Below are 23,628 nucleotides of genomic sequence, written 5' to 3'. Positions count from 1 at the left end.
TAGTGAAGTTTTCACCATGGCATCACATATATATGTGCAGTCAAAGCAAAGTTCTTCTTAGATAAATTTCAAAACAGAATGGAGGTGCCAGAAAACAGAACTTCTTAACATGCAAGGCACACTCTTCTGTACAACTATACTGTTGCTAACAGCTTTAAATAAGAATGCTGACTTAAGCCTATATACACCTAAATTTATATTGTTTGAAAAGAATCAGCAAGATAGTTTGCTCATCTTCCTCTATCTATACCATTTGAAATTATGTTTTAACTTATACATTACATAATCAGTGAGAATTGGTGTTTCAGGTATACAATTCCAATACAAAATACTGAGCTAATCATGCTGCCTTGTCAGAATTAATTTTGCATCCACACAGAACACGTCATACAACTGTACCTTTTAATGCTAACAGTACAAAGACAAATTTAAAAGTTACAATTTAAAAATATACTTTAGATACAGTTAAATTATACATTTCACCAAAAGGTTTCAAATGTCTAATGAACAAATCTTTCTGAAAACTAAGATCAGTGTGCATTATAAGTGAAAAATGAACACCATGAGATATTATTGATTAGCAACAATTAACATTGATTCAGTTAGCATATTAAATACAACAGGCATTATCTCCAAGAAGCCACACTTATTCAATAAGTAAGGGTTTCCCAATTTCATTAAGCTGGGAGGGACTGCTATTTACTGAAATCTGCTTAGCCTGTTGTTCAAAGTCAATCATAACGATTAATTTTGTATAAACTAAAGCTATACTAAAATCTGAGATATTCCAAGACAAACAGCTGCAATATTTTATTAAGATTATCAATTGATGTTGGATCCAGATTGTTCTCATTGTCCTCCATGCTGTGCCACACTTGAGGGAAAGGTGTAGGTATCATGTGCAAAATGGGAACCCCTATGGAATATAAAACAATGTAGAATTACTTTATGTTTCAATGTTTAGTAGCTTTCAATATCACAATCAAAAGTGGTCCAGAATATTTGGCCACTATAAGGCTTTAAGAATCTGTTACATGATCAAGAATGTAAAATTTTTGAGAAGCTTTATTCACACACTACTCATTTTATGATGTCTCACAAACATGGATAGAAGGTCAATTGCATCATGCCATTCCCAAGCATTACCCTTTGAGTAAACCACCTGCTCAGCCTGCCTTCAGCATCATCAGAGGGTGGCTTTCAAGCAGAAATCCGGGAAACTCACAGGTAATGAGTTCAGGTGTTTTAATGCCATGATTCAGGCCACAAATGAAACTACTGATAGCGCAGAAATCCTGTACTGCAGACCAAGAGATCATGGGAGCAATGTATCAGATGGCCAACTTTAATGGTCACAACTAATTCAGAAATAAAAGAAAAAAATGCATTTATATAGTGCATTTCACAACTAGTGGACAACTCAAAGTTTTTTATAATAACGAAGCACTATCTTTTAAAGTCGCTTTGCAAGATAGGAAATTAGCAACCAATATTTACAAAGCAAACTATTATAAATAGCTAAGTGATAGTCATAGATTCATATGCCCAGTCAATTTGTTTTGTGTGATGTTGATTGAGAATTGACAAAGATACCAGGTATAACCCTTCTGCTCTTCTTCAAAATAATGCCATCAGATCTCTTCCATCCACCCAGCATGAAAATTGAACCTCATTTAATAATTTATACAAAAGTATGTCAGCCTTGATCTTTATACTTAAGTTCTGAAGTGGAATAAGAACCGAGAACTCAGTATATCTGAGCCGAAGCTGTCACTATACCAATTGATTAATAGAAGATAAAAAACAAGTTTTAAGATTCTTGCTGCTCTCACATAATAGTAATCCTTTAATTAGCTGTCAGTTGTTTTTGTGAAAGGTCAAATTACCTGCCTTTGGGGTCTATCAATAATTGGAGAAAGAATTGTGGTCAGAGCTTGCCTGGAGTGGTTTGGTTACATCAGAATCATGGATTAGGAATTTATTTGTTCATTTTATGTCATGTTTAATTGGAATTATATATGTCAATGAAGTTATAGACAAACATTTGAAAAGGAGATGTCGTGGGCTTCTCACACTTGGAGAAACACAGCAAGCGAAGACATTTTCCACCAAAGATTTTGCTTGATTCAGTTCTGAGCAAGCAGATTGGTATATCATTCTAAAAGAATGCCATTTGATTAGCTGCCAAGGTGGAGATAGATCATGCCAGTTACTGTCACACAGTAGCCTTATCTAGCAACAAATGCCTGTAGGAAAAAAAAACTCCAGATGGTAAGATGCTTAAAATAAAAATATTATATTCATAATTGTAATGTTCATAATAAATTCACAGTCCATTGTAGATATTGGAGATGGGTCAGAGTGATACTCATCAAAACGGTGTGCAATTCTTCGTTATTCTGAAATACTAGGTTTCCCTTTTCTCTCCAAGGTTAATAACTCAGAAAGGAAACTGATTTTTATCCTCACCACAGTTGCAAAGGTAAACCCGAGGCAAATAAACATGATTATTTTGCAGTAAAGCAACTGAGATGGAAACAGTAACAAATGTTCAAAGCTTCTGATGTTGATTATCATATTGTGTGATTATAACAAATTTTAGCTTTCGTGGAGTTCAAGTTTGAAAAGAAAATTGTGAAGCAGATAAAGTAGCTATTCGAACTAAACCTGGTGTGGCAAATAGGTTCATTTGAAAATTGAGGCTTGTAGTGATAGGCTTATTGTGATCAGTACAGTAAAGTGGTTTTTAAATTTGGGGTGATGGGGATTGGAAAGGGAAAATGTTTTGACTGTGGATAGCGGATTTAATGAGCAGAAGTAGGGGAAGGAAGCAGTACTGAGAGAGTATATCTGATAAAAGATGCCTTTTAGAAATGTGATTGGTCGTATGGGTGACTACACAAACATAATTTGACTTCTTGTGACAAAAAGAAAATCATGAACCAAATAAGAAAAGGCAAACCTAATCAGAACATATTATTTCTAATGTGATTATTTTTGGACTGGATTTTCGTCAGAGTATCCTGGTCATCTGCACTTCCAAACCTCTACCACTTCAGTTCTCTGAAACTATGGCTAAGTTAGATAAAAAAGATATAAGAGTCTCTATCCTTCACCACTCTCCATGCAATCTTCCCAAACTGCATTCATGCCCCCATGCCACTTCCATAGCCATTCACTCAAGGTAGACAACGAGTAGAACTCAGGAGCCATTGAGATGAAGAAAATCACGCACACTTCTGTGGAAAATACTCAGCCATGAAACCCATTTAAAAGTGTTATATCTCCTTGAGTATTCAGCTGCTGTAAAAGCAAATGTCTATTCACCCACCACATGAAAGATGTACTTTAATAAGATATTAAAACTGTTGAACTCGGCTCCCCTGCCAAGATAAAAGGATTTGGAGGTTTTGAAACTTGGCCAAGGCTTCAAAATCGACTCATCAGTCAGAACAACCTTTAGAAAATCTCATAATTAAGTCTATTGAAACTGCAGGAACAGATGCTTAAGTTTTTTATTGTCTTGGCTAGACCAATTGCTCTGTCAATTAATGCATTCTAGCAGTTAAGAGTCTTATTTTAAGTCTGAATGATGACTAACGCAGTTTTTTATTTTTAAAGAGAAGGGATTTAAATAACAATATCATGACACTCAAACAGATTTCATATCGCCTTCACATGTATGCCTCCTTCATATATGCCTCGTTCATAATAATTTCATAATTCCAATTCTGAAGAAGGGCTACCAAATCAAAACATTAACTCTGCTTTTTCTCCATAAATGCCGCTAATCTGCTGAGTTTGTCCAATAATTTCTGTTTTTGATTCAGATCTTCAGCATCCACAGTTCTTTGCTATACTTTAATTCATTCACTAATGACCTTTAGGGAATAAAGTCTGTTTGCCTCATCTAGTTAGGCCTATATTTTACTCCAGACCCATGATAAATTGTTGTATCTTAACTAGGAAATGGCCTCATGATCCAATCAGCTGAAGGACAATTTGGAATGTGGAGCAAATATTGGCCTTGCTTGTGGCACCTAGATGTTTTTAAACATCCATATGCAAGAGATTCCATTACTATTAGATATCAGGCTGTGAGTAAACTTTGTTTCACTGCTTTATCTTTACTTAAAATGAGCTAACCATTCCAGTAAAAAATTTGTTGCAAATCGTACATGGATCACTTTTAGCATGTTGTTAAAGGACAAGAAAGGATGAATAGACATTGTTTATAAACAGACTGGAATCAATGGATGTAAATCAGTAAAATATATGTTAGAAAAAGAATTCAATTTCTACAATTAAGTGAAGTAGTATAAGACAATTCAAAATTATAGAACCTTACAGAAAGTGGCAAGTTGCCCCATCAGCTTGTGATGGCTTTCATAAAGAGTTAATCAATTATTTCTATTCTACTATCTATAAATACAGCCACAGAGTACAAAAACAAGGAAGCAATGCTAAATATAAATCGATCTATGACATTGTTACATAACAGGAGAAAAACGTTGTCACTGTCGCATGCTACAATATACCTCTTTGCAAAAATGGTTTATGGTCATCCTCAATATGCCCAGCTCGCATTCTGGTCCAGAAATATTTCACCTCATTGGGGTGGTTGTTCAGTAAACCCAGTCGATGCAGACGACGTTCTATTAGACAACAACAAGCAAGTTCAGATGAAAGGTCATTGACCTGGAATGTTTTTTATTATAGATTCATAGAGTCATGCAACCTGGAAGTAGACCCTTTGGTCCATCCAGCACATGCTAACCATAATCCCCAACCAAACTAGTCCCACCTGCCTGTGCTTGGCCCATATCTCTCCAAATATTTCTTATTCATACACTTATCCAAAAGTCTTCTAAAGGTTGAAACTGTACCCAAATCCAACACTTCCTCTGCAAGTTCATTCCACACATGAACTATTTGCTGTGCAAAAAAAAATGCCTTTCATCGTTTTTAAATCTTTCTCCTCTCACCCTAAAAATATGGCCCCTAGTCTTGAAATTCCCCACCCTAGGGAAAAGGCACCTGCCATTCACCTTCTTTATAATTTTATAAACCTCTGTAATGTCACCTCTGAACCTCCTATGCTCCAGTGAAAAAAGTTTCAGGCGATCTAGGCTCTCTATATAACTCAAACCCTCTATTCCTGCCAATATCCTGGTAATCTTTACTGAACCCTCTCCAGCTTAATAATATCCTTCTGATAACAGAGAGACCAGATCTGGACACAGTACTCCAGAAGAGGCCTCACCAATGTCCTGTACAACCTCAACGTAATGTCTCGACTACTACAGTTTATCTATATATATGTTTCTTGTGAAAGTTGATTGTAAATTGAATCAGGATAAAGCATTGAGATTTCTGTACTGTTTCTTTGGTAGTTTTCACTAATACACTAAGGAGGCAGGCAAAACCCCATTTGAAATTTCAATGGTCAGCCATTTGTGCTTTGGAAAATTACGTAATGAATTCCTGAGGACAAATAATTTCGTTAAGTGATTTAATAAGTATAGTAAGTATATGTTTTACACATCAATTTGTTCCAATCTGGGATGAGCTGCCCAGGTTTTTGGAAGCTGATTCATTTGATATTTATGTGGCACTTTTAACCTTGTAAAAAGTCCTGAGATACTTCACATGAATGTTATCAAACAAAATTTGGTACTATACTACATGAGGTATGATGGTAGTGGTCAAAGACTTGTTAGTTTTTAAAACAGACGCATTAAAGAAAAGTAGAAGAGTTCAGGAAGAGAATTTCAGAGGATAGCACCTTTGTGACTGAAAGCATAGATGCTAAAGATGGGCGTGATTAAAATCAAAGATGATTAAGAGGTGTGAATCAGAATAGTGCAGGTATTTGAGGTTTGTAAGGTTGGAGGAAGTGACAAAGATGAAAAGGAAAGAGGTCATGGAGTGGATTTGAAACCTACATTCAACACTTTAAAAGTAAGCAGAAATTAGAGAAGGTCAGTCAGCAGAAAGATGGATCAGTAAGTTGGATTTCATATGCATTAGGGGCATGGCAGATAGAGTTTTGGATGAGCTCAAGTTTATACATTGATAAGAGATTCAGAAGATGATGGATTTGGAGTGAGATTGATTGGGAAATTGTATTTAGGAATACATACAAGTCAGAAGGAAAAAAACACAAAGCAAAATGCATGGTGAATAAAATTTGCAACAAATAATAATAAACAAATTTATAGTAAATCTATATCACTAATATTTCTATTAGTGTTTGTTACCTATTAGCTGTAGTCTTCTATGCCATCGAGCTGTATTTGGAAAATAACTAGGAAATCTTGGATCTGGTGCACCAATTAAATCCAATAACAAAAGTAAGTCCTAAGAATAATAAGGTAATTGTCAAATTAAAATTAGAAAATCAATAGGTTTGTTAATTATCTCAATTTCCAATAATTACCAAATATATTTTACAGCATTAAAAATGACCCCATCAGGTCTAAATTCCATCACTAAAATGTTTAGGGGGTGATGAATTGCTTTAACTTCAGATTAATATCCTCTCTAAAATGCACTTGCATTATTATAGAACATAGAACATAAATCTTCGCACAAACCTTGAATAGAACATTACAGTGCAGTACAGGCCCTTCGGCCCTCGATGTCATACCAATCTGAAGCCCATCTAACCTACACTATTCTGGAAGCATGTTCTAAAAAAAAACTGAACTCAGTTAATTAGAATAGTAAGAGTCTCCATTTTTCTCATAGTAAGGAAAGGGTAGCAGAATGACAATCCATACTCATTGTTGTTCATTATTGAAAGATAAACGTTGGATCAAGTAACCATTATATTTATTTTAGTTTCTGTACCTTCTGGGTGGGATCATGTATTGAACAGAATTGAACTTTTGTGTGTTGCCCTAACAATCAGTGAATACATTTAAAAATATATTTTGCATTGCTGTCTTCAATAGCAAAGTTAAAAATCACACAACACCAGGTTATAGTCCCCAGCTTTGACAAAGGGTCAGTTAGACTCGAAATGTCAACTATTTTCTCTCCTTACAGATGCTGCCAGACCTGCTCAGATTTTACAGCATTTTCTCTTTTGGTTTCAGATTCCAACATCCGCAGTAATTTGCTTTCAACCAGGTTATAGTCCAACAGGTTTAATTGGAAGCACTAGCTTTCGGAGCGCCGCTCCTTCATCAGGTGGCACAATGGATAGGGTAAATAGGCAAAGTCTTTTCCCTGGGGTCGGGGAGTCCAGAACTAGAGGGCATAGGTTAGGGTGAGCGGGGAAGATATAAAAGAGACCTACGGGGCAACTTTTTCACACAGAGGGTGGTATGTGTATGGATGGGTATATGAATAGGAAGGGTTTGGAGAGATATGGGTCGGGTGCTGGCAGGTGGGACTAGATTGGGTTGGGATATCTGGTCGACATGGACAGGTTGTACCGAAAGGTCTGTTTCCATGCTGTACATCTCTGTGACTCTGTGACTCTATGATGAAAAAGCGGCACTCCGAAAGCTAGTGTTTCCAATTAAACCTGTTGGACTATAACCTGGTGTTGTGTGATTTTTAACTTTGTACACCCCAGTCCAACACCAGCATCTCCAATTCAATAGCAAATGTCAACATTCTACATACAGGCTGAAGTTTCTACCCAAATGTGGGAAACAGGAATGGGGACTGTTTGGACCCAAAATAACACCCAGGATAAAACAGCCAAGCTTTGCAATTTTCAGAGGTGTCCCTTGAGTTGGTATGGAAGACATCAAATAAAAGGTGCAGGCGGATTTTCAATGCTGAAGGGCTCTTTTGAAGCCTTCTACCTGGAGACAAGCAGCAAGATGCATGAGGGTTAGGTAACTGAGAGGGAACTTCAGAATCAAAGTGCCCTCTCGCCAACATTTGAAATATTTTCACTAGAAAATGTTACTGTAGCTAGGCCAGCACTATGTGGGAGAGTGGAGGATGTTTTCTCTATTGTGCACCCTATTTGCTGTTCTTACATCAGGCAGCTAGGAAAAATCTCTCGGCTTGCCTCCGGAGCTGCTGACGTCTGAACTGAACTATGACTTCAGACTGTTGAAGTATCCCTTAGTGTCAGGAAAGCCAATAGTGCGAACAGCCAATAGGCCTGTTTTAGCTGTGGTTAACAAGATTTCACATTGCCATTAACCAATAGGAAGAAAAAGGGGTTTGTTGAATATTTAGGAATTGAATTTTTGTCTGTGTTTGGGAAAACCTGGACCATCTATTGATGACAATCATTTCTTGTATTTTTTTTCCTGATTTGCATGTAGTCAGTACTTACAATTCCATGCAGCTGATTGGTATCAGTGGCACCAGGTGGATGTGCCTCCCTCTCCATTTTCTGCGCTAAATGTCGTGAACCATATAGTGAATCAATATCAGACCAATATTGAAATGCTTCTTCTCCATCAAAAAATATTAACTGCAGGGTAAGATCTGGTCTTTCACTAATATCCTAAATGAGGGAGAAATAATTTACACGTAAGTACATGTTGATTTTAGACCATAAGACATAGGAGCAGGAATTAGGCCACTTGGTCCATCGAGTCTGCTGCACCATTCAATCTGAGAAGTTTCTCAACTCAATTCTTCTATTTTCTCCCTCTAACCTTTGATCCCCTTGACAATTAAGAACCTATCTATCTCTGTCTTAAATATGCTCAATAACCTGGCCTCCACAGCCTTCTGTGGCAATGAATACCATAGATTCACCACTCTCTGGCTGAAGAAGTTTCTCTTTATTTCCATTCTAAAGGGTCATCCCTTTTCTCTAAAGCTGTGCCCTCGGGTCCTTGTCTCTCCTGCTAGTGGAAACATCTTCCCAACATCCACTCTGTCCAGGTCATTCATCATTCTGTAAGTTTCATTTAGATTCCCTATCATGCTTCTAAATTCCATCGAGTATAGACCCGGAGTCCTCAAAAGTCCTCATATGTTAAGCCTTTCATTCTTCGGATCATTCTCATGAACCTCCTCTGCACCCGCTTTATGGCCAGTCCATCTGTCCTGAGGTATGGGACCCAAAGTTGCTCACAATACTCTACATGTGGTCTGATCATAGCCTTAGAAAGCTTCAGAAGTACATCTCTGCTTTTATATTCTAGTCCTTTCAAAATAATGGCAACATTATATTTGCCTTCCTAAATACTGACACAACTGCAAGTTTACCTTAAGAATCCTGGACTACGACTCCCATTTAGAAAATATTTCATGCCTCTATTCTTCCTACCAAATGCATGACCTCACAATTTCCCACGTTGTATTCCATCTGCCACTTTTTTACCCAGTTTCCTAATCTGTTTAAATTTTTCTGCAGCCTACCCACCTCCTCAATACTACCTGTCTATCTATCTTTGTATCATCTGCAGGCTTAGCCTAAATGCCCTATGTTTCTTTATCTAGATCATTAACATATAAAATGAAAAGTTTTGGCCCCAACACTGACCCTTGTGGAACACCACTAGTCACCAGCTGCCAGCCTGAGAAGCATCCTTTTATCCCACACTCTTTGCTTCTGTCAGACAGCCAATCTTCTATCCATGCTAACATCTGGCCTCCAACACCATGGGCCCTTATCTTACCCAGCAGTCTCCTGTGCGGCACCTTGTCAAAGGCTTCTGGAAGTCCAAGTAGATTACATCCATTGGCTCTCCTTAGCCTAACCTGCTCATTACATTATCAAAGAATTCTAAACAGATTTGTCAGGCATGACCTCCCCTTGATGAAACCATGCTGACTATACCTTATTTTACCATTCATTTCCAAGTATACAGAAATCTCATCCTTCACAATAGACTCCAAAATCATACCAATGACCGAGGTTAGGCGAATCAGCCTGTAATTTGCTGTCTTTTGCCTTACTCCCTTTTTAAACACGGGAGTGAAAATCAAAGTTCTATTATTGGAGTAGAATAACTAGCTAGATAAGCTGCTTTAGTACTATTGGTTACTGTTATTGGCACTAGTGGGAGGACTCACTTCAAATAGCATATGGGAATTTCTACCTCTTTTTGAGCAGACAGAGATGGCCATGATTTAACATTTCATCTGAAAGATTGTATGTCCTACAATGCAGCACTGAAACATCAGCCAAAATTATATTGCTTTAGTTCCTAAAATGGGTAAACCCGACAAAGTCTGAGCTGGGGATCATAGAGGATGGGGATCAGCACAAATGGCAGGGGTTTGTTTTCAATGGATCCCCCTTTATGGTGCTGCATCTCTTAATCAGGCACTATGCCTTTGAATGACTGACAATGTTCCATCTCTGCTTTATTGATAGGAACATGAGAACAGGAATAAGCTATACAGCCCCTCAAGACTGTTCCAACAAAACTGAGATTATGGCTGATCTGTGGTCTAACTCCATACATTTTCCTTTGATCCATATCCCCTTATACCTTTACTTAACAAATATTTATCTATCTCAGATATAAAATTAACAACTGATCCTGCATCCACTGCCACCTGAAGATGTAAGTACAAAACAACCCCACCCTTTATGTATGGAGGTGTCTTCTTACATCTCTCCTGAATGGTCTGACTCTAATTCTCAGACTGTTTCCTAGTTCTAGAATCCCTAACCAGTAGAAATAGTTTATCTTTATCTATTCAGTCTTTTCCTAATAATTTCTTGAAAACTTCGTCAGATCACTCCTTAACATTCTAAATTCCAGAGAAAACAGACCTAATGTATATAATCTCTCCCCATATTGGAGATAGTAGCAGAGTAGTACCGCAGTGCAGCAGGCTCCTGCTCATGCGCAGTTTGTCTACTCCGTCCACTCTTACTTTTACTTCTTTCAAATTTTTTCCTGTTCTTTCAGTACTTTTTTTATTAGATTACTCTACTTACCTTATGTGAGGTGCAAATCAGTGGTAACATCGATGGCAGTCATCTCAAGTGGCAATGAGAGCAGGAGCAGGCAGCCTGAGACTGAGAGGTGGTGGAAATGATAACAGGCAGCATCAGGGGTTGGCGACAATAGTGAGAACAGACAGCCCTAGGGACCAGCGATGAGAGAGGGAGCAGGCAGTCTGAGGGGGCCAGTGACGAAAGTGAGAAAGGCAGCCCAAGGCAGTGGAGGCAAGGTCAAGCCCTTGTGACGAGTGCAAACCCAGCATGGCCAGGCCCTTACTGACTGTGATGTTGAACTATTACCTTGCTTTGAAATTTTTCTACATTTCAGTAAGAAGGACTGTAATGTTTAACTTCTTAATTTGCTTTTTTTATTCATCTGCTTTGTACCAAGATTCTGTGTCTTGGCACATTTGTTCCTAACATGGTGCCATAAGTGGCAGCTTGTAAACTTTTTGCTGTACTCATGCGAGTGAATATATGTGACAATAAAAGCTGATTCTCATTTTAATTCATAACAATCCCTGAAGTCCAAGTATCACTCTTGTAAACCTATGCTGTAGAAGATCGCTAATATAAAGGCTAATATATCCTTCTTAATGTGTGGTGTCCAGATCTGCGCACACTACAGGTCGTTCTGCTATAACGTAACTGTTGTGTTCCTCTGTAACCTCGCACTATAGAAAATCGCACTATGGAAAACCACTATAGAAAATTGCGCTGTAGAGGATTACTAATACAAAATCACTATACCCATTCAGTAGAACGTTTGCGTTATCCAATCAACGTCCACAATTCGTCAAATGCGTTACAGTCATTTTACACTGATGAAACTCGCGTTGTAGCAAAATGACCTGTACTCCAAGTGGGGTCTAACAGGGTTTCATATAACTGCAGCATAACTTCTGTATCCTTGTACTCCAATGCTCTAGATATAAAAGCCAGAATTCCATTAGCTTTCTTGATGATTTTCTGCACCTTTTGTGACATTTTAAAGATCTGATGTTCTAAATCTCTTTGGACATCAACTGTATTTAACTTCATCCATCTTGAAAGTACCCTGATCTGTCCTTTTTTGGTCGAAAGTGGATAATCTTACATTTGCTTGTATTGAAGTCTGCCTGCCATAGTTTTGCCATTTAACCTAGACGATCAATATCCCTTCATAATTTTATGCCATCTGCACTGTCTACAATATTGCCTAACTTTGTGCCATCAAAAATTTTGGTTATATGACTTTCAAGCCACCAAGCCATTAATAAATAATATGAAAATTAAGGCCTTAATATCGATCGTTGTTAAACACTACTGGTCACATCCTGCCAATTTGAGAACCTACCAATTATTCCTACTTTCTGTTGTCTGCCACTCTACCAATTTCCTTGCAATGTCACTTATTTGCCCTGAATTCTGTGGGCTTTTACCTTAATCAATAATCTCTTACATGGCTCTTCATCAAATACCTTCTGGAAGTCCATATAAACAACATTCATAGAGATTCTCCTGTTCACTCTCTTAGTCACCTCTTCAAAAAATTCAGTGAGGCTTGTCAGGCATGACCAACCTGTTATGAATCCATGTCAACTTTCCCTGATTAAACGAAAATTTCCAAGGTACAGGTCGTTCTGGCATTACACACAGTTGTGTTCCTCGCACTATAGAAAATTGCGCTACAGCAAGCCGCATAACACAACAGTTATGTTCCTCACACTATAGAAAATTGCGCTATGGAAAACCACTATGAAAATGGCACTGTAGAAGATCGCTATATCCATTCAGTAGAAAGTTTGTGTTATCCAACCAAATTCGTCAATTGTGTTCTAGCCATTTCACACTGATGAAACTCGCATTATAGTATTCAGTTACCCCCATCCTTGATTATAAACTCCTGCTAAATTGATCTGTAATTCCTGGTTTTCCTCTTTCGCCCTTATTAAAAAGCAGAGTGACGTGTACAATTTTCAAATCCAGAAGGACGACTCCTGTATGTAGGGAAGCTGAAAAATTATAGTTAGGGCATCTACAATGTTCTTCCCTATTTCCTTTAATACTCTTGGATGGAAACTGTCAGGTCCTGGGGATCTGTTACTTCCTCGTTAATTTCCTCATTACTGATATTTTACTTATGTTAATCTTATTCAGTCCTTGTTCTCAATCCACTAATAATTTCCTCCGGACTTCTATCCTCCTTTTCTACTGTAAATGTTATGGCAAAGTAATTATTCAACATGTCTGCTATTCCCCCGTAATCATGAATATTACCCCCACTTTCAATCTTTAATGGATCAGTGTTGCTCCTGACTATCCACTTTCCCTTTATATAACTACAAAATGTACTTTAATTTATTTTAATGCCCCCAGCAAGTTTCCTTTCATAATCCATTTTAGTAGCTTATATAAGATGCTTTGTGGCCGTTGTTGGCCTTTATATTTTTCCCATTCAGCAGGATCAGTGCTGTTTTTCACATTCTTTTAAGCTTTCTTTTAGTTTATGCTGTCACTCAGCTCTTCAGTTGTCCATGGCTATTTTTTCCCTGTGAAATAGAGCTTTTCTCTCTCAGGCATATAAACTGGTTTTGTATGCTGTTAAATATTTCTGTAAGCATCCTGTACTGTTCCTCAGTTGTTTTATCCATTAGCAAATCTTCCAAGTTCACTGTGGACAATCTGTCTCGCCTTGTTCCAGTTGGCTTTACCCAAATCTAAAACTCTAGTAGTTGATTCAAACACTTCATTTTCAAAAGTTGCATTAAATTCAATCATGTTATGATTTTGATAAATGTTCATGCACAAACTCGTTATTCATCACTAAATCCAATGTTGCTTGACCTCTTGTTGTACCCAGGGCATATATCCTGGACACTTGCCTAATTTTTGCACTTATACAATTTAGCACTTCAGAGCAGCTACCAGGTGGTCTGTATACAATACCTACTAAAGTCTTAATTTCTTCACTGTTCCTCAGTTCCAACTATACAGTTTCCACTGAATGTTTTGTCAACATTATATCCTCCTTCACCATTGAAGCAATTTTGTTCTTAATCAATAAGGGAACTCCATCACCTCTACCATTTTCCCTGTCTGTTCTGTAAACATCATAACACAGTATATTTAGTTCCCAGTCCTGATCATACTGCAGTCATGCCTCAGTAATGGCTACTATATTACATTCTTCAATTTGAATTTATGTCTAATGTCCAATTGACTTGATTGAAGCTGGGCTGGCAAGGACATCAAAAGCCTGCCTGCCACTGACTTAATTGGGCAAGTCTCTTCCAGGTAGTTAAATGTTTCACCCCACCAACACGCCAAGGGGAAGGCATAAGTTACTATACAACTATTGATGAAGTGAAGCCTGAAATGCTACCATATTAATCATCCATCATATGAACATCTACAACCAGAAAATTTGTTAAAATATAGAAAAAAGTTAATGTTTATTTGAGTGGGACAAAATGATAATTTTCTTAAAATGGGAAACCACAATATTCAGAGTTGAAAAATGCGGTGCTGGAAAAACACAGCAGGCCAGGCAGCATCCGAGGAGCAGGAGAATCGACGTTTCGGACATAAGAACTTCTTCAGGAATGAGGCTGGTGTGCCAAGCGGGCTGAGGTAAAAGGTAGGGGGAGGGGCGCTGGGAATACGATAGGTGGAAGGAGGTGTGGGTGAGGGTGATAGCCCAGAGAGGGGGTGGGGGCGGAGAGGTCAGGAAAAAGATTGCAGGTCAAGAGGGCGGTGCTGAATCTGAGAGTTGGGACTGAGATAAGGTGGGGGGAGGGGAAATGAGGAAGCTGGAGAAATCTACATTCATCCCGTGTGGTTGGAGGATTCCTAGATGGAAGATGAGGCGCTCTTCCTCCAGGCGTTGTGTGGCCAGGGTCCGGTGATGGAGGAGGCCAAGAACCTGCATGTCATTGGCGGAGTGGGACGGGGAGTTAAAGTGTTCAGCCACGTGGCAGTTGGGTTGGTTGGTGCGGATGTCCCTGAAACGTTCCGCAAGTAGGCGGCTGTCTCCCCAACGTAGAGGAGACCACATCGGATGCAGCGGATACAGTAAATGATGTGTGTGGAGGTGCAGGTGAATTTACGACCGATATAGAAGGATCCATTGGGCCTTGGAGGGAGGTGAAGGGGGAGGTGTGGGCGCAAGTTTTAGCACTTCTTGCGGTTGCAGGGGAAGGTGCCGGGAGTGGAGGTTGGGTTGATGGGGGGTGTGGACCTGACGAGGGAGTCACGGAGGGAGAGGTCTCTCCTGAAGCTGATAGGAGTGGAAAGGGAAATATATCCCTGGTGGTGGGGTCTGTTTGGAGGTGGCAGAAATGACGGAGGATGATACGATGTATCTGGAGGTTGGTGGGATGGAAGGTGAGGACCAGTGGGGTTCTGTCCTGGTGGCGATTGGAGGTGCAGGGTTCAAGGGTGGAGGTGCGGGAAGTGGAGGAGATGCGGTGGAGAGCATCAATAACCACGTCGGAGGGGAAATTGCGGTCTTTGAAGAAGGAGGCCATTTGAGTTGTTCGGTAGTGGAATTGGTCCTCCTGGGAGCAGATGCGGCGGAGGCGGAGGAATTGGGAACATGGGATGGCATTTTTACAGGGGGCAGGGTGGGAGGAGGTGTAGTCTACGTAGCTGTGGGAGTCGGTCGGTTTGTAGTTTGTCGCCCGAGATAGAAATGGAGAGGTCTAGGAAGGGGAGGGAGGAGTCTGAGACGGTCCAGGTAAATTTGAGGTCGGGGTGGAAAGTGTTAGTAAAGTGGATGAACTGTTCAACCTTCTCATGGGAGCATGAGGTAGCACCAATACAATCATTGATATAGCGGAGGAAAAGGTGAGGGGTGGTGCCAGTGTAGCTGTGGAAGATGGACTGTTCCACATATCCGACGAAGAGGCAGGCATAGCTGGGGCCTATGCAGGTGCCCATGGCTACTTCTTTGGTTTGGCGGAGGTGGGAGGATTGGAAGGAGAAGTTGTTAAGAGTGAGGACCAGTTCAGTCAGTTGAAGGAGGTTGTCAGTGGAAGGGTACTGGTTGGGTCGGCGGGAGTGGAAGAAGCGGAGGGCTTGAAGGCCTTCGTGATGGGGGATGGAGGTATACCCTATCGATGTCCATCGTGAAGATAAGGCGTTGGGGGCCGGGGAAGCGAAAATCATGGAGGAGGTGGAGGGCGTGGGTGGTGTCCCGAACGTAGGTGGGGAGTTCATGGACTAAGGGGGACAGGACAGTGTTGAGGTATGCAGAGATGAGTTCGGTGGGGCAGGAGCAGGCTGAGACAATGGGTCAGCCGGGGCAGTTGGGTTTGTGGATTTTGGGTAGGAGGTAGAAAAGGGTGGTGCGGGGTTGTGGGACTATGAAGTTGGAGACAGTGGATGGGAGATCTCCTGAGGTGATGAGGTTATGGATGGTCTGGGAGATGATGGTTTGGTGGTGTGAGGTGGGTCATGGTCAAGGGGGCAGTAGGAGGAGGTGTCTGCGAATTGGTGTCTAGCTTCAGCGGTGTAAAGATGGATGCACCAAACTACTACCGCGCCTCCCTTGTCTGCTAGTTTGATGGTGAGGTTGGGGTTGGAGCGGAGGGAGTGGAGGGCTGGGTGTTGTGAGGGTGAGAGGTTGGAGTGGGTGAGAGGGGTGGACAGGTTGAGGCGGTCAATGTTGCGGCGGCAGTTGGATATGAAGAGATCGAGGGCGGGTAAGAGGCCAGCACAGGGTGAAACCACAATATTCATTATTGTTTAGGTTGACATTTTAACAATCTGTTTCTCTTGGCTTGATTCAAATGTAGGATAGATAAATTAACTGAGAATTTTGAGTGATTCTTTCCAGACTAATAGTTTACAATATCTTTACAATGATGTATCATATATCAAGGAGTACCTTCATCTCAAGTAGAAGATTGTCCAGTGCACGAGCCAGTTCCAACAGCATGGCACATGGTACAGCTGCATCAGTGGCGCCCACATACACTCTGCTATACCACCATTCATTGTAGTATTTTGAATCATAGTGACAAGCCAGCACCAGCCTCCGCTTGGCTGAGGGATTCAGGGTACTGATGATATTTGAAAATGTGACTGTTCCATAGGGTATTGAGTCCTGGAAATTGTCCTCTTCAATTATCCATCCAGCCTGAAGTTCACCTAACCGACTTATGATATGCTGTGGAGAAAAATAATTTTAACAAAGATTAACAAAGCTAAAAACATAAATGGTTAAAAGGTATTTTCACTTGGAGTATCTATAGGTTTGCTTTCTTAATAAAGGCATGAAGTAGGATGTTGTATGTTCAGTGTAAATGTATTGGACTGATCCATTTAATCAGATAGGAGTTCTTGTATTCCTCTCTATCAAAGTGCCAATCTAATGCAGAGATTGATAATAACAACAAAATTGAAAGGGGGTTTTTAAGTGATCCCCATTTTCATGCAACTTTTGGCTGCTCCTTGCAATGGTTAAGGAGAATGTCAATAGTCATCACTTCAATTCATACACTGGAAGACAGTTTTTGTTTTAAATGCATTTTTTTAAAAAATGGGCATTGTCAGATGGTAGTGTGCTACTTTCTTGAACTGCTGCAGTCCATTTGCTGCAGGTATAACCCACAGTGAGGAAGGAAGTTCCATTGACAGTAAAGAAACACTAACATAGTTGAAATCAGAATGATGTTTGGCTTGGAAGGGAATTTGCAGGTGGTGGTACTCGTATCCATTTGTTGCTGTTGCAATTCAACTGTTGCTGTTTCACATCTAGGTGGTACAGATTACAGGCTTGGAAGATGCTGTTGAAAGAGGATTGGGGAGTTGCAATAGTGCATCATGTACATGGTACACATTGCTATTGCTACACTTCAGTGATGGATAGAACAATTAAGTTAGTGGATGGAATGCCAATCAAATGGGCTCTTTTATCCTGGATGACGTTGAGCTTCCTGGATGACATTGAGCTTACTGAATGACGTTGGTGCCACACTCATCCAGGCAAATGGAAAGTAGTTTTACATTCTTGACTTGTATCTTGTAGATGTGATAACCTTTGGGAAGCCACAAGGTGAATTACTATCACAGAATTCCCAGTCACCAATCTGTCCTGTTGCCAGAATGTATAGGCTGGCCCAGTGAAGTTTCTGGTCAATGGTAAGTGCCAGGACATTTGTTCATGATTTGTTCATGGCAATGCCATTGAATGACATGGGGAAATGGTGAGATTTTGTAGTATTGGAGATAGTCATTGCCTGGCATTTATATGGCATTATATATGACTTGTTACTTTTCATTCAATGCTTGAATATTGTCTTGACCTTGTTGCATATGAACCTATACTGCTTCAGTATCGGAGAAGTAGCAAATGGTGCAATCGTCGATAAACATTCCCACTTCTAAACTTATGCTGGAAGGAAGGTCATTGATGAAGCAACTGAAGATGGCTGAGTCCAGGAAACTATCCAGGAACTCTTGCAGCTTCTGGGGTTAAAATGGTTCATCTCCAACAATCACAGTCAAGTTTTTTTGCTAGCTTTGATTCCATGAATCCACAATGAATTTAAGTCTTTTTTACAGCTGATGGATATACTTTTAATTGTCATATGTCCAAATAATTTTAATAGCACTTCAGGTCATGTAATACCATCTCTTCTCTCTTGCATCTCATTAGCTGTACTACAAGATATAATGTTGAGAGCATTGCTTCCATCACTACAGTATTGCATGCTAATTGGGTTTCAGAGTCAGATTGCATAATAATGTTCAACTGCATTCTGATTAAGGTATCAAGTTTCTAAACCAGGGGAACACCAGGGCAACAGCAGAGAAAAGCACTTTTCTCTAAACTGTTATAGTTAACATGCCCTTAAACTCTGTTGAATATTTTGCTATCAGATTGAAATCATATTATATTTACATATTCAAATTGACCCTTTATATTGTCCAAATAAATGTACAGAAATAATTTCACCACGTTCAGGTGTTGACCAAATAGCAGACTTAAAGTTCACTCATACATCTCAAATTATGGTCAGACTCTGGCCTTGTCGATAGCAGGACCAATGTGTGGAGTGCTGTGGAACAAGAGAAATATTAAACTAGATTTTATGGCCTCTATCAGGTATGATTTTGATTATGTAAAATAGAAGAAATGGCAAGCCTGCCATTTTCCAGCACAGCCCCATGTCATAATATGGTTAGAGGATGAAATTGACAACTTGCCTATAAATTTTAAGTAATTCATAGGTAATTTGGCCTGTTACCAAGACAATTGACCAATATTTTATGCATTCAAAGCCATGAAATTTGTTGTGAAAAGACGATCAGTGTGAGGAACTGACGACTGAAAATATTTTTTGTAATAGTAGGAAGGAAGAGGCGAGTAGCATTTCCAGGCTTCCCTTTGCATATTGGGGGACCTTGTTCCCAAGAGTTTACTTCCCCTTTGTTGATAATCCACCTGCTAGCTCTAACATTTCTTTGATTTTTGGACGCTGACCAATGGGAGACTGTTGAGTGGTCTGCTCCACAGTAAAATTCAACCCATAGGAACAGGAGAAAGCCATTCAGCTGTTTGATCTACTCTATCATGCAAGGTGACAGTAGCTGATTTTAGATTTAGTTCAGTTTTCTCTCTTTAGCCCTATTCCTTTGGCACCCTTACTGAGAAAGCATCTCAATCCTGAAACCTCCAACTGATACAATATCTGGAAATTTTTGAGTGGATGGGTTTCAGATTCAGACTACTGTTTTTCTGTGCTTTCTGCTTCCCTCCTAATGGCTTGGCTTTAAGTATATGACTAACCTCTATTTCTTGATTACCCAACCATAGGAAATAGTTAACCTTTTAAACAGTTCAAATCAGATCATCTTTCAATTGTCTAAACTCAATGAAATACAAGCAAACATGATGCAAGGAGAACTAAGTTTTCAAAGCAGATAAAACACTAATGACACTCACCTGGCGCACAGCCACATTTCCAATAGATCCGGGATATCTCTCTCTAAGCATTGGTCTCAGATCATTGTACCACATCATAGAAAGGTTGGTCAGTGATGTAACATTCCGGGTATCAGCCGCAGTCAGGTACTTGGGCTTATGGAGCAGCTAATGATTTAAAGTCAATGAGAGAATGAGAACATTAAAAATATGTGCCATCCTCTTGGGTTTTCATACTTTAGCAGGCATCTTAGAACTAATAGCATTCAAAAACATTTTTAAAATTACCAAGAGGAAGTTGAGTGTGTGGAGATCCTGTGGCTTTAAGAGTTTATTTTGTCCATTTTTTTTAAAAAAAGAGAGACAGATTGAGGACAGGTGATAAGTAATCTGTGAGAAGATAAACAACATGTGAAGCCTTGGGTATTTTTTTTTAAATGGAGCAATAGAAGCAACCTGAATGCTACCACCCACAGAAGCAGGGATGTTTAGTTTAGCTTTCGGCAGGGTTGGAAGGCAGTGAATCTTGCCTAGCTGCTACATTCTCTGAGTTTTCTCTCAGAATTGACTTTTGATGTTCTTTCCTACTGAATTGGAGAACAGCATGTAACTCAATCTGTTTTCTGAATTTCCCTTTTGTCAAGGGCATATTAATAAGATGTGACTATATTGGAACAGTTACTGGTCAGTAGTAAAATAATTTATTATTCTGTTAAGTTTTCTGATGGAGTTATGTTATTCTAAGTTCCTCTTTCTTTTGCTGTATTTTAACTGTAGTGTTTGACTAAATTGTGTTTTGCTTAACGTCGAGTAGTTTGACCAATCGAATTGCATCCGGAACACAGCACCTCACATTTGCCTTTAATATAAGAAAACAATAGGGTGTAGGCTGCCTTCTTAATATATTTTTGAGAGGGTCTGGTCTGGTCCATAACAAGTAGAGATGGACCTGAAAATTAGTTCCCTTAAACTAACTGCTAAACAGCAAGATCTATTAAAATGATCCATATAATGCACAAGTACAATACTGCAAAAGATGTACTCTGCATACTACAACAGCAAACCAACCTGATAATTGCTAAGGAGGCGGTTGTTCAGCTAAAGCAAAATAATTAAAATTATCATTTCCTATATCATAAAGAACAGCAATATTAGCAAAGGAGAACAAATCTAATGCTTAGCTTCCATCTATTCTTAAATTATCATGAAGTGTATTTCATTCTAACTTCCTCTATAAGAACGGATTATTTTATGGCCTTTTAACAACACCCTAATATTGGAGGCTGTATTGTAAAGGCAGCTAAACATTTGGAAAATCACTTAAAAAGATGTTATTTAATTGTATCTCTAGAACCAGCAGTGCCATTCATGACATAATGTAAATTACTGTCAACAACCACAGGCAGGCTGAGAATACAGCCCCTTCATCATCTGTCAGCATGTGAATTACAGTTTCACATTGTTGGCTTTTGAGGAGTTTACGAAGACTTGGAAAGATTTTGCAACCCAAAAGTTAAAGTAGTCATCACAATATAAAACCAACTGTGTGCAACTGGTTTGGGAAGTTCACTGTGTAAATAGTTCTGATTCTAAAGCCCCAGCATTTACAAAACAGCTTCAAGCAGACAGGTGCTACAATGTAAAGGGAATTAACTCAATCATAGCATTGTTCATAGCATCATCATTGGTTAGAGCAAGCACCAGAAGAACAATGCTGGTGGAAATAAATCCAGCAGGGTAGAATGACCGATACTGATATCCATCCAAAACGTATGATTCACACTAAGATGCAATAAGACTTTTTTGTTTCAGATTGTGAGTATCTGCATACATAGGGTAGAATGTTATTGAGGCATTACATAATGGAGACAATCTCCTTAGGAAGCCATGAAGGGACTAATTACCCTTTTTGTACTATTACTAAGCTGTTGCTATTACTGCTATTTTATTGGGTTTTGTTGTTGAAGATTCAAAAAGTACGTTTTTTTCTCTTTTTCCTTTCTATATATTCTGTCTTTCTTACTCCAGACTCTATTTTCCTCTTTTTTGAGTGCACCTGATTTTACAATGTATTCACCCATGATAACTTATGGTTTCTGCTCTGTCCATGTTGTCAATTTCAGTCTTTCAATCTGATTGGCCAAAATGAAAACAAATGCTTTTCCTATTCATTCTGTTTCCAGATGTTGCTTCCCACACAGTTCTTGGAAAGGAAAAATTTTATGAAAATACATACAAAGGACAGGTTTAATGAATGGCAGTTCAATCTCCTGTAACTTATGGACTAACATTCTCTCCATTCAAACTAAGACATGGCAATTGTGAGGCTTCAAATATGTAGAAACATTTTTAACACAGCAAAAACTGGGGGGAATTAGCAAATATCTACCCTTACAACCTAAGAATATAACAAAATATGGAACTTCCTGAGAATAATGATATTTTTGGAAATTAACCAGAACTCGGGGCAAACATGCAAAAAAAGCAGAATTGCCTTTGATAAGAACTCATATTACATCACTAATTTTGTTATTTGAATTCTGACATTTGTTATGAATTTTACCAAAACAACTCCAACACTTCAGTTACTCAAATGCATATATTTGTAAACCCATAAAATTTGTCTCAGTCTTTTTTTGTTTCTGCTTCTATTTTACCAGAACTTAGGCAACTTTGTTTTACCACAGGCAGAAAGGAATATTGTTAATATTTAACAGCTGTGATTAAGATTAAGCTGTATTAAAATTATATTCAGACAGTCATGCTATCAATTTTGGATAAGTCAACGACAACGCAAAACCTTCCCAATAATATTAATAGACTCAATGCTGCAAAAAGGCTGAGGCAAATTTGAATCAAGAATTAAGATTTTATTTTGTAGGCCTAGAGAAGTAGGAGTACTTATCCAAATCACTGGAGGAAAACATAGTCCTCCCCTGCAAAGGCCTTCTGTTTTCTTCTCCTCACTACTTCCCTTGTTCTGTGCACTTTCATTTCTGGCTGTTACAGCTTCATAACACTGTCCTACTCTTGTCTTACCAGGTTATGATCCGCTAACGGTTCAAGTGGGAGTAGTAGGATTAAAATGCCCAGACCTTTTTCATCTGTCCCAGTCCTGCGGTTGCAGTCACAGACAAAGTTAAAATTGAGGTTTTTATACTAGGTTCAATATTAAATGCAATGCTAGGTTGTTGACAGAAAAAGAACGTTCTGTACAAATGGATTTTATTCAAAGTTTCTCCCTTCCTTTCCCAAAATATGGTGGGTGATTATCTTCGTGATGTTATGTCTTGTGACCTACTAATGACAGGCCCCAGAGATATTGAAGCCCACCTCAAAATTCCTCTGCTTTACTCCATTTTAAAATGTAAAACTACAAGCTGTCTCCACATTTGCAGCACAATAGCCCTCAGACCACAGTCTAAAAACTTACCTTTTCTTCTGTCCATGGTACCTTATATTGTTCTTGCTCATAGGTTTGACAGAAGATTGTTGTCACATGAAATAAAAATGCAATACGAGAATAGATGAAGCTGTTGCTACGAGCCATCTCTAGCTGTTGTAACAAGCACACACTTTTGCTTGCTCTCTCTCTCTCTCTCTCTCTCTCTCTCACTCGACACAGACTAATGTGGAATCTTGTGAGTCTAATCAGAGCCCACAGAGCACTTAAAAGCTTTTCCTTTCTTACGTCATTCCAGACTTCTTTTGATTGGCAAATGAGCAATAGATAAGACATGATCTTCATCAAGATGTACTTTGATCATTGGCTTATCTGACTTGGATGTTTTTTTTTAAACTGTAACCAATCAAAATTGAGCATAAAGAAATT

The 23,628-nt window shown here is 39.1% G+C and overlaps 1 protein-coding gene across 1 annotated transcript; it reads right to left on the bottom strand.

Annotated features, from left to right (window-relative positions):
• Window positions 1-383: 383 nt before the first annotated feature.
• LOC122552689 (glutaminyl-peptide cyclotransferase) lies at window positions 384-23,409 on the bottom strand. The gene is made up of 7 exons (XM_043695556.2): window positions 23,230-23,409; window positions 19,818-19,964; window positions 16,755-17,036; window positions 8,306-8,479; window positions 6,261-6,360; window positions 4,539-4,655; window positions 384-916 (listed from the first exon to the last, which is right to left on the bottom strand). Exons 1-7 carry the CDS (start codon window positions 23,344-23,346, stop codon window positions 771-773), a joined length of 1,083 nt encoding a protein of 360 aa, XP_043551491.1. The 5' UTR covers window positions 23,347-23,409; the 3' UTR covers window positions 384-770.
• Window positions 23,410-23,628: the final 219 nt, after the last annotated feature.

Source organism: Chiloscyllium plagiosum, unplaced genomic scaffold (assembly GCF_037043375.1).
Source record: "Chiloscyllium plagiosum isolate Xiang-an unplaced genomic scaffold, Cpla_swu_hap1 HiC_scaffold_10, whole genome shotgun sequence".
In the NCBI taxonomy this organism is placed as follows: Eukaryota; Metazoa; Chordata; class Chondrichthyes; order Orectolobiformes; family Hemiscylliidae; genus Chiloscyllium; species Chiloscyllium plagiosum.
This window is presented reverse-complemented; position numbering and strand designations above follow the sequence as displayed.